This window comes from Myotis nattereri (assembly GCF_964212035.1).
Source record: "Myotis nattereri genome assembly, chromosome: 9".
NCBI lineage: Eukaryota > Metazoa > Chordata > Mammalia > Chiroptera > Vespertilionidae > Myotis > Myotis nattereri.
In genome coordinates, this window is record NC_138084.1 from 40,872,282 (window position 1) to 40,885,168 (window position 12,887).

A 12,887-nucleotide genomic window follows, 5' to 3' on the forward strand; every position below is an offset into this window, starting at 1 on the left:
ATTAAATAAAGAAATAAAACCATTCTGAGAATACTATTTTTCTAAGATTTGGATAAGAACAAAAGTATGTCCTTACTTTTTATTTCACTTGATCAATGATTAAAATGTTATAATCCAAAAGAATTCTAGTCACTCTAACATTTTAAAAGCATTTATCAACTATCGTAATTTCAGGTAGTTATTCCAATAGGTTTGGAAACATCTTAGGATCAATACTTGATATAAAGTTGCCTAGGAGTATTACTGTCCAGAGGAGTTATATGGATTATGTCCTACTGATTTAAAATTTATGTTTTTCTTTCAATAGGAACTTTTAGAAGCTGACCTGGGCTGATCACAAGAATTGTCTTTATGGGGTTTATAAACAATAGCTGGTTCCAGCCACCCACTTTTCTTCTAATAGGTATTCCAGGACTAGAGGCCGTACAAATATGGATCTCTATCCCACTGTGTGTCATGTATGCAATTGCCCTCCTAGGGAACTTCACCATCCTCTTTGTTATCAAAACCATCTCCAGTCTCCATGAGCCTCAGTACATCTTCCTGTCTATGCTGGCAGCCACAGATGTGGGTCTGTCTTTATCAACTCTACCTACAGTACTCAATGTCTTTCTCCTAAATCACAGAGAGATTGAATTCTGCTCTTGCCTAGCTCAGATGTTCTTCATCCATACCTTCTCCTCCATAGAGTCAGCCATTTTGCTGGCTATGGCCTTTGATCGATTTGTAGCTATCCGAAACCCACTACAGTACACTGTGGTCTTAACCCCTCCTCGGATTATAGGGATGGGGCTTGCAGCCATCGTCAGGGGTGTGGTTTTAATGGCACCCTTGCCAATACTACTCAAGCGATTGTCCTTCTGCAAAGATATTATTCTATCTCATTGTTACTGCTATCACCCTGATGTTATGAAGCTGGCCTGTGGCCCTGTCAGAGTCAACATCATCTATGGACTATTCCTTGTCCTCTGCTCCTTTGGAGTTGACTCTATGTTCATTGTCATTTCTTACATCCTGATTTTGCAAACAGTGCTGAGTATTGCATCCAAAGATGGCCAGTTCAAGGCACTTAATACGTGTGTTTCCCACATTTTCACTGTCTGCATTTTTTATGTGCCACTTATTGTGCTGGCTCTAATTCATAGGTTTGGTACATTCACATCTCCTCTTCTCCATGTCACCATGGCCAATCTCTTCCTCTTCTTGACCCCTGTCCTTAATCCCTTGGTCTATAGCCTAAAAACTAAACAGATAAGGTCTGCAGTACAGAAGATATTTAAGAACAGGAGAAACTGACTCAAGTAGTCAAGTATGGCCTTAGCTAAAACGATGCCCTGATTCTTTCTTTCCCTTTTATTTGTCATTTCCCTTCTGGAACAGTATGGTTTATTGAGAGTTAAGGTATTATCTTCCTGTCTATCAAGAGGATGATGGTATTTTTTTTACTGTTTTGACCCAATTCATCATCTCTAGCACTTCATGAGGGATCTTACTGAAATAATTCTATGTCTCTTTTCTATTTAAGTATTTGAGATTAAATAGCTAAGTGGTCACAACTAATTATGTGATAAAGGCTAAGTTATTAACATGTTTTAGAAAGCTTTCAATTTTCTTATCCCTATCCTTCTCTCCAACCTCAACTCCAGCTACAGATTGCACTTTTCAAACTAGACGAGTCAGTATATTTTTACACATATATGCCAGCCTTTACCTTACTCTAACTTTTTTTTTTACCAATTCCCTGATTTCAAATTTCAACACCAATCTTTTTTTAATTTTTTTATTGCTTAAAATATTACAAAGAGTAGTACATATGTCTCCTTTTTTCCCCCCTTGACCTTCCTTCAGCCTCCCCTACCCCCCCCCCAGTGTTTTGTGTCCATTGGTTATGCTTATATGCATGCATACAAGTCCTTTGGTTGATCTCTTACTTCCCCACCCAACTCTCCCTGGCCTTCCTGCTGTAGTTTGACAGTCTGTTTGATGCTTCTCTGCCTCTGTATCTATTTTTGTTCATCAGTTTATAATGGTCTTTATTATCCATAAATGAGTGAGATCATCTGGTATTTTTCTTTCTCTGACTGGCTTATTTCACTTAACATAATGCTCTCCAGTTCCATCCATGCTGTTGCAAATGGTAAGAATTCCTTCTTTTTTACAGCACCATTCAACACCAATCTTAAACAAAATTGTCTTCATTATGAATGTTCTTGATATTTTAGTAGAATTGGCACTTCCCATTAGCCTTCAATATATCCCATCAATGATTTTATTATAACACAAAAATGTTTTACTTATATCTTCATGTTTCTCAATTAAAAATTATTCTGAGAAGCACTGTGCTGCTTTCTTCTGAATCTCTGGTATATACTCTATTCAGTAAATCTAATTGCCTTCTTCAATAAACAAATGAATATTTATGGACATAGATAATTGCATTTGATAGTTACAACTCTTGTTATCTGCTAACATAACTACTGTTTAATGGAAATCAAAGACCATGTCTATTGTCTTGGCCTTTGCATCTTCACTACCTTATGAAATATCTGTAAGATTGTTTATAATAATATAATTGGTGAATAAATGGATAGATTAATAAATATATCAACTGAGATATAATACTAGTAATATGTTTTACCTGTGAAAGTGTGATTTTTGCACATTAATATGTAACTAAAGCAAGTGATGGAAATCTTTAAAATAATTTATTCTTGAGAGAAATTGAGTTATTTAATGTCTATCTCAAGCTCCAAGCATTAACTACATTACTAAAATTATCCTTTATTTTTCTTAAGATATTTTTATTGATTTCAGAGAGGAAGGGAGAAGGAGAGAAATAGAAACATCAATGATGAAAGAAAAATCATTGATCGGCTGCTTCCTGCACGCCCCCTACTGGGGATTGAGCCTGCAACCCCGGGCATGTGCCCTTGACCAGAATCAAACCTGGGACCCTTCAGTCCACAGGCCAGCCCTCCATCCACTGAGCCAAACCGGCTAGGGCTATTAGCTCCATTTTACAAGAAAGGAGACAGTTAAAGATACCAAATACTTGGTCAGTATCTCCCTAATCAAAAATGATTGGGTTCCAGATTAAAAACATCACATTTTATGTATAAGAATACACACATTCTGATAAATCTGACTTTTCCCACCCTGATATGAGATTTAGATATATATAAATGCATAGGTGTCCTTGAATCTCATTTGTTTAATTAATTATAATATTTAACCTAATTTTATTTATTTCATGCCTACAAAACCTGAGGTCTAAGAAGAAATTTGCTAAAATGTGTAGCTTTATGACAATATGAAAGGGGAGTTCAGTTGATCTTTGAACAATTCAGGGTTTGAAGACAATGACTACCCATGTAGTTTGAAAATCCATATATAACTTTTGACATAACCTAAAAACTTAACTACTAATAGCACGATGTTTATCAGAAGCCTTACCAGCAACATGCACAGCTGACTAATATATTTTATTTTATATGTTTTATATACTATATTCTTACAATAAACTATGCTAGAGAAAAGAAAATATGATAAAATCATCAGGAAGAGAAAATACACTTATAATATTGTACATACTTATTGCAAAAATTTTACATATAATCAGATGCACACAGTTCAGACCCAGGTGGTTCAAGGCTCAACTGCATATATGGAAGTCATTATGGAGTATATATATTTTTATTTTGTATTCTTTCTTAAGGAACCATTTGGGATATTCAAGTTGAAAGTCTATAGAGACAAAGCTGTTACAATCATCTTCTGGAAAACAAGAATGGAACTAGAATTAGCCAACACAAGAAAAAGTTATCATGTTATTATACATTTCTACTTATTCTATGCAAGAATCATTCACTAACATCACTGAAGCATGTGATAATTAAGGAGAGCCTGTAGGTTTCTTCCAGTATTCATTAGATATTAGAAATTGTAAGCTGTTAATTCTATGAAAATTTATCATACAGCTGAAAGTTGAGTTATGATTCAATGGAATTGTAGTATATACACAAAATGGAACATTATCCTATATAATAACAGGCTAATATGCAAATTGATCCCTCAGGAGTTCGACCACTCGCTATGAAATGCGCTGACCACCAGGCGGCAGTGTGGAATGAAGGAAGGCCTCAGCCGACTGGCAGCCGGAAGGCCACTATGGGCCCTGATCCCCAACCAGACCTAGGGACCCTACCCATGCACCGAGCCTCTAGTAGAAATATAAAGTTGATTGATGGTTGCCAGAAGCTGGAAATGGAAATACTGAGTAACTCCTTAATGACTATGATTTTTTTTGCAGTGACAAATATATCTTTGAATTAGAAAGAAGTAATGGTTGCACAACAGAGTAAATTGATTATATGCCAATAAATTGTACACTTTTAAATGGTTAATTTTATGTATGCCAATTTCACTTCAATCCAAACAAACAAATCTAAATAAACACATTTCCTAGGCCAAATCTAATTGATATGTTAATGTCCAATAAGAGATAGGATCAATGTCCTAAAAAAGGGAGGGGGGTTGTATTTGAAACATTTCTGGAGAAATCTAAAACTGCAATTAGATGAGGTATTAAGTCTAGGTTTGGGGTCATGGGCTTTAACACAAGTGACTGACCCCATTTTGAGCCTATGTTATTTTCTTTTGAATATGGAGAAGGGTTATTTACAGTAAGCAGTGTCCTGGGATAAATAAGATCATGATTTTCCTTACCTTTGTTGCTTTCCAGAATTATAGTGGTCAGGTAAAGCTCAACATTGTTAACTATACTATCTTCTTTACATGTAGCAACAAATTATTGCTCACACACACCCATTTTATAGATAAGCAAACAAAAGCAAAATGAGTTTAAATCTTTTCAAAAGATGACAATGTAAGTGGCCAAGTCCAGTGGAGTTTTATTCTCCAGGCAATCTGGCTGCAGAATCTTATGTTTTTAATTATTGCCTCAGTTACTCCAAAACTACCTACACACAATAAAAAAACGTGGACTTGTGTTTTAAATTTCACTACAAACATGTTATACGAACCTAAACAATTTATGTCCCTGCTTAGTATCTCACATAATAAGAAATCTACAAAGATGACTTCTATAACCCTTTTTTATTTTAACATTCTATTGAGTGAATGGCTCCATAGAAGGATTTGTGAATAACAGTTGCATATTTTTGTTTACTTTTTTGTTTTGGGGGTCATCTCTCAAAAATCTTGTGGTTATTTAGTTTACCCAAAATAAAACTAGCATGCTTTAAATTTACTATCAAAATATTTCTGACTGAGCTAAATTCTATATATTTGTGTTGTCTCAAATGTGTGACCGTGTTTTTCACATTGAGTGTGATTGTGATTCACATTTTGAAAGAAGGTGCTTGAAAAACAAATTTTTAAGTAAAAATAATTAATTCTAATCCCTTGTTCTTACTCTTCCAACAATTCATTCTCTCTCTCTCTCTCTCTCTCTCTCTCTCTCTCTCTCTCTAAATCTTACTATGGATTTAGACCTAGCTATTTCCATTGTCTAGTCCCAGGAGTGTTTTTCCTAAACATGACTCTCTGCAATGAGAATGAAGGGACATTTTGAGGGGATTTTTGGTTTTGGTTTTGGTTTTTCTTTCTAGCTTCCTGACCTTAATCTCTGAGGGATTCTGTGAAATCCTAAAACATCATGAAGTGGCCAGTTTTCAAGGGAGGTTGATAAAACTGGTCCTTTCACTTAATTGTCTTTAAGTTGTTCTCTACTTGTTGCCATGAGTATTGCAGGTTATACAGTATATTCCTAAGAATATCAGTCTTGGGGCTAAAATGACCAACAGACTTTCAGCTTTCTCACCGAGAGGAGGAATAAATTCTTCCCATTTAATACGTAGTTCCCACAGATGCTGCTGTCTTCCCTTGGTACCTCAGTGCCAAATGTGACCAAGGACTTTTCTGACTAGGCTTTACATACGAGGACCTGAAAGGTTAAGTTATTACAACTCAAGGGAATTCATGGAAGATGGGTATATGTTGTTTAAAGCTGGGAATAAAAACACTCTTCTGATGACTGGGTTAAGATTGCTTATTCTCATCTGATTTGGCTCAGTGGATAGAGAGTTGGCCTACAGACTGAAGGGGTCCGGGTTCAATTTCAGTCAAGGGTACATGCTGGGTTATGGGCTCGATGTGCAGGAGGCAGCCTATCAATGATTGTCTCTCATCATTGTTGTTTCTATCTATCTCTCCCTCTGATATCAATAATAATAAAAAAAGATTGCTTATTCTATCCCTTTTGTTTATTGATTTTAGCCTTTACTTTTCATTTCTTCCCATATCCACCAACTGAAGTTGATATATTTTCTGTTCCTTTTTTTAATATCTCCATCTCTATTCTGCATTTTTTTTCTCAAACATTTCTATCTTTCTGATAGAACGTTAGACAGACTTCTCACTTCTTCAATATAACTTGCTAATTGTGCTTTAACTCTTTGTGAAAATCTTAACGCTTATAGCTAAGCATATAAAGAAAAATAATACGAATACTTGGATAAATAAATAATTAATTTCTACCACCACAACAATAGAGTTCAAAGAGATACCTGCAATAAAATTAACTTTGAAAATTCCAAAATATCTTCTAAAAGACACAAATAACCCCAAACTGTGCATATTGTATTTTTAAAATTTAACTTAAAAATGAATGGAGATGGCACCAAGACATAATGAGTGATTTTCAATTCACCTGATGCAAAACAGTAGCCAGTACTTGGGCCATTTGTGGAGCACTCTTAGGAAGCAATGAAAGTTAGACTTTAAATCAAGAAGAGAAGAATTCCCAGGAGATTACTATCCTCAGGAGACAGCTGCATGAATAATGTGGAAGCTCAAACCAGTTCATAATGATTCTTGATTTGGGACAGAAGGAAAACCTGCAACTGGAAGACATTAGCAAACACTCTGCCTTAAGATGCCAGGTAAGAGAGAATATATTGTTTACCTGCATTCAGAAAAGAATTAAGATTGAAGAAGCTTTGACTACATTAGTGAGTAGAAAACATCTATCCTATAATAGAAGGAATCACAGGGGTCTAGAGATGTTTCTCTCTGTGAAAATATCCCTAATTTGTTTCTCTCAAAAACTTTATATATTTGGACAATGGTATTGAGCCAAATAAAAGACAGGAGACTCAGTGTATCCACAACTAATTTTCTATGTTTTCTAGTTTATTGTATTCCTGAAAAGTAGAGAACTATCCATGCTATGTTAACACTAACCCAATGCCCAGCCTCATCTCTGAACATGAACACCTTTGTGAGACTAAAGAGTATAGATTCAGAAAATGCTTTAAACCCCAGGGAAAAGAAAAGGCATGGAGAAGAAACGTAGCACCAGATGCTCAACATTGAAATGCTTAATAGTTAGACTTAGCAGAATGTGCTCTCATGCAACAAAGAGTGAGTTTCCTAGACCACTTCCCACCATCTCTATCCCTCACAACAAAATTCAAGATTAAAAAAATAAGGTAATGATGCTTCTGAAGTTAATTCCAATTTTCTTAATTTTAAAGGTAATGCATAGAATTTTAGTTAATCCCTCCTATTGTATCTAAAAGTCTCATCTGAATTAATATAGATTGAGATTTGGGAGGAAAAGACTAGCCTGCCAAATGAATACAGGGAAAGTGAACAGGATCCTTACGCTTCTTACTCTCAGTACTTATATTTTATTCCTATCCTTATGCTTCTGAATCCTCGAATTGACACACATTGAGATTGTGAAAAATGGACTAGACTTGTCCAGGGCAAGGCAATAAGACTTTATAGAGAAGAGCTTTTTAAGTTACTGTTATTATTTTCTTTTTAAAAAATCTTTATTGTTTCAAGTATTACATATGCCCCCTTTTCTCCCCAGTGGTGCCTTCTAGCCTTCTCCTACTCCCCAACCCAGGCCTTCACCTATAAGAATCTTACTCTGACCAAATATTAGACTTAAGGTGAATTTAAATAGAAGCAGCCAGACAAATACTCAGGTCACCATAGCCTGGGTCCATGCAAGGAATGAAGTTTTGGAAATGAACATCTCTAAAAGGCCCACAAACAATATCAAGAATAGTATTAGTGAAGGAGAATGGGAGAGGAAGGGATCAAGACTCTTAGTATATGCATATATTTGTAAGGCTAATTGTGGAGATGGCTGCAAACGATATGAAGCGTATACATGGAACATCTAGTTAGTTTCAAAAAATACAGAATGCAGTGAGGGGTGGACTTAGAAAAACTGTGTACTTTGCTGTGTCTGGAAAGCTTATAGCTAGGCATATAAAGAAAAATAATTAATACTTATTGAGTATTTGGATAAATAAATAATCACATGCATGTTAAAGTAAATCAATGAAATAGACATTCTTTGATGTTTTGTTATTGTTATTAAAAATGAATGATTTGCTACACAAACATACAGTAATTATATAAAATATGCTTACATCTTATTAATGACAATTTAAAATATTAACCCTATAATAAAAAAGAACCCAAAAAACATGAATTAAAATATTAAACAGTCTGTTTAATTTTTTATGTTTGATTGAATAAAAGCAATAAGCTTATGTTCAAAAATGAATTATCCTATCACAGCTTTTTATAAACTATGCATAAAGGTACATTTAATTTTTTCAATCACAAAATAATTGTTTGTAAAATATAACTAAAATTATGTTCAATAAAGAAATAGAAATAAAATATACAATTATAATGTAATAATAATGTCATCATCGTACACTAATAATCATTATTATTAAATTGCAGAAACACTGATGTAGCATGTCACATTAATGCAAATGTTTCTAAACGTTTATTTCCAATTTCTGCACTCATATCATTGCAGAAGTATTAGAATATTAAAATATGTTCACGTTTCAGTAGCACTGTATAATATGTATCAAGGTTGACAAGGCAGTAAGAAATACTCCGATATGCTATATTACTATACTTACAATAACAATGATAAATATGCATGAATTTTTGAAATGAATTTATTTATAGCATATTTTTGGATTTTTTATTTTAAAATATCATCAACTAAATTATGTAAATTAAATATGAGGTTACTTTTTTATTAATTTTCTTTAATTTACTTATAATAAGTGGGAATTTGATAAATAAAGATCTTATTTTCTAGTCTCAGAAGCTCAGATGTTATATGTTAGTAAACAGCATGTAATCTAGCATGTAATCTCATATTAGAGTCTGTATAAAATGAGAAATCATAAATAGTTAAGTTCCCAAGTCAAATTTTAACATGTGTCTGAGATAATGCATTTTATTCTAGGGAAACCATGCAGCTCTGTCTTGTCGTCTATCAATAGCTCCAACTTGATATTCTCCACATTCCTGGTGGCAGGCATACCTGGTCTGGAAGCTGTGCACATCTGGATCTCCATTCCCATCTGTGCCATGTTCTTCATGACCTTGGTGGCAACATGACCATCATGACTGTTATCTGGCGAGAACAGACCCTCCATGTGCCTATGTACCTCTTCTTGGCCATGCTAGCAGCCTCTGATGTGGGTCTGTCCCTCTTCACCTTCCCCACAATGCTGAGGATCTTCTGGCTGGATGCTCGTGAGCTCACCGTCTCTGCTTGTTTCACCCAAATGTTTTTTATTCATACCTTCCAAGATTTTGAGTCTGCTATCATATTGGCAATGGCCTTTGATCGTTTTGTGGCTATATCTCGTCCATTGCACTATTCTTCCATCCTTACCCATAGTGTAATTGCCAAGATAGGTCTGGCCATTGTAGGGCGAGCCATGATTGCACAAGTGCCCCTTCCTATCCTCTTGAGGAGGCTTTGTTTCTGTCGCTCCAATGTACTTTCTCATTCCTACTGTCTGCATCCCGACATCCTAAAGCTCTCCTGCTCCAACACAAGGATAAATAGCATCATTGGACTCTTTATGGTTCTTTCCAACATGGGACTTGATTTTCTCCTTATCCTTCTTTCTTACATGTTGATTCTGAAAACTGTACTAAGCATTGCATCCCATGGTGGCTGCCTCAAGGCTCTCAACACCTGTATTTCCCACCTCTGTGCTGTAATCCTCTTCTTCACACCCATGATCTGCCTGTCGATACTTTACCGAGCTGCTCCACGGCTTCCCAAAGCCATCTACGTACTCATGGCCAACATGCACTTTCTCATTCCTCCTGTGATGAACCCCATTGTGTATGTAGTGAAAACCAAGCAAATACAAGACAAAATCCTAAAACTCTTCAACAACAAAAAGGAACCAAAAATCCTGAACAGCATTAATTAACTTTTGGGAAATAGATGTAACAATAGATGGTCATTATTCCAATTCTTTTGACTGAAATGACTTATTTATTTATGTACATAAAGAAACAAAGAAGTAAAATACCCTAATATATTTAATTTTCTCACCTTTTACTGGACATGATTTGCAGTTTCAGCAACAAACTTTGCTGATTTCTTCCATCTAATTAGTTTTCAGATTGAAAATGGCTTTTGACCTCACATTTTAGAAGCTGTATATAGTTTCTTCTGTTACTCTTCAGTTCTCTGAAAGATATTTTTTCATTATTTGTTTCATTTTTTCATTGCTACAATTTATTAACAATTTCATTAAATACAACAGTATTTTACTCAAAAATTTCTACATATGCAAAGTTCCCTCTTTCTTGAATTTTCACTATTCTGCATGCTAAATAAGTTTGAGACATCTTTAAAAGTGACATTTGTTAATTAGATCAGGTAAGTAGGAGCTTAGGACATTCATTGTCCAATTGGGTGACATGAAGTTGGAACTGTTAATGCCAATTAACTTAACAAAAGGACATATTAAAAATAACAGAAGGTCCCGGCCATCTTGGCACGGTGGTTAGAGCATCAGCCCACAGACTGAAGAGTCATGGGTTCGATTCCAGTCAAAGGCATGTACCTCGTACCTCGATTGCAGGCTTGATACCCAGACAGGGCAGGTTCTGAAGGCAGCCAGTTGATGTGTGTCTCTCACATTATTGTTTCTCTCTCTCTCTCCCCACCCCCTTCGATTCTCTCTCTAAAAATCAATGGAAAAAAATATCTTCCGGTGAGGATTAACAAAAAATAATAATAATAACACAAGAACCCAAAGAAAATAAAAACCATTTTTAAAGAGCTAATAAACCCAAATAATTGTTTTGCTGTTTGCATCTTCTGTTATCAAAGATGGAAGTAATAGTGACAAATTATTTGTCTAAGAAGTCAAACCATAAAAATAAATGAGGATTATGTCCCATCTAACTTATGCTTACTTCAAAGCAGAAATTATTCTTTTCTATACTAGAAATGGTGTATCTGGCTATATTCAAAGCAATAATCTGCTGCTGTGTTAAAAATGTTTGTATTATTCAAACTGTGGTCTCTGTTTAACTCGCATGCATATCTCTTCATAGGCTACAAATGCTCTGCACCTTTTCATGTTTTGATTTTCCTATGTACCATCAACAAACAATTATCTTTATTATTTTTTACTTATACTTACCTTAACCATTTGTTTCCTATATACCAACAATCCCCTTTTCAAGCAAAGTAGAAACTGTTTTGTGTTTGTTTATTTTTTTCAAAAAATCATTTTCCAAACTGTTTATTGGCATAGTGTGTTGTCTTTCCACTCTATAATCCTCAGGTAAATTGCCAAAGTTCTGTAGCTGAAATGTTAATAAAGAAATCTTTCTGGTTTTCATTGGACTATACTGTAGGTCACAGACAAAAGGCAACTTCAGGTGAAAATCTGATCAGGTTCTCATTTTTCCATGTAGTTATCAATGTTATCATCACCAACAATATTGCATCTGCAAAGGCCTACTTTATCCCCTACAACATCATTGTCTGAATGGTTTATTTTCTATCTTGAATGCCAAACAGAATATTTGGAAAACCACGATAAATAATTACTAAAAGATTATTTGTAGAAAAAGGTAAAATCATGATCTCATGCAGGTATAAAATTAATGTGTTAAGTGTTTTTAGTTGATTCACATGGGAGACAATTAGATGTTTAAAAGATAATCTGTTCAAAGGAAATCTCTTTAAAAGGAATGTCAAAATATCACTCCTTTATATGGAATAAAGGAATGTTGGAAGAAATTGGAAATAGAAACCTAATATATTTTTCCCCACAGGTTCTTTATTTTTTTAATTTTCTGTTTTTAATTAAATAATTAATTACCGTTTATTTTATTTTTTTTAATATATTTTATTGATTTTTTACAGAGAGGAAGGGAGAAAGATAGAGAGTTAGAAACATCCATGAGAGAGAAACATCGATCAGCTGCCTCCTGCACATCTCCCACTGGGGATGTGCCCGCAACCCAGGTACATGCCCTTGACGGGAATCGAACCTGGGACCTTTCAGTCCACAGACCGACGCTCTATCCACTGAGCCAAACCGGTTTCGGCTACCGTTTATATTCAATATTATTTTGTATTAGCTTCAGGTGTACAGCCTACTGGTTAGATAAGTATGTATTTTACAAAGTGTTCCCCCTGATATTTCCAGTACCCAACTGACACCATACATAGTTATGACAGTATTATTGATTATATTTCATATGTTGTACTTAAAGAAAATAATGTGAAACTCTGCAGGGCAAGACAAATTTGAATTTCTTTGAATTACTCACAAATTACAAAGAGTTCTAAAGTAACAAGGATATGAACAAAGCTGGATGTGACCATCTGGATGGGTGTGATATTAAGAATGCACAATTTTCCAATGAAAAACAAATTTTGTAGTCTCCCCCATTTTGATAAAAAAAAATAATCTATCTCAAAGTTTATTCTTTATTATGCAATAAAATTGGCTGCATTATGGAAGGGCCTACTTATTTCCACAGTT

At 34.7% G+C, this 12,887-nt stretch overlaps 1 protein-coding gene across 1 annotated transcript; it reads left to right on the plus strand.

Annotated features, from left to right (window-relative positions):
• Positions 1-351: 351 nt before the first annotated feature.
• LOC308525472 (uncharacterized protein) lies at positions 352-10,304 on the plus strand (the record flags this gene model as incomplete). The annotated part of the gene is given in 3 exon segments (XM_081100289.1): positions 352-1,276; positions 9,317-9,457; positions 9,460-10,304. Coding segments are annotated over 3 exon segments (1,911 nt in total).
• Between the last annotated feature and the right edge of the window lie 2,583 nt (positions 10,305-12,887).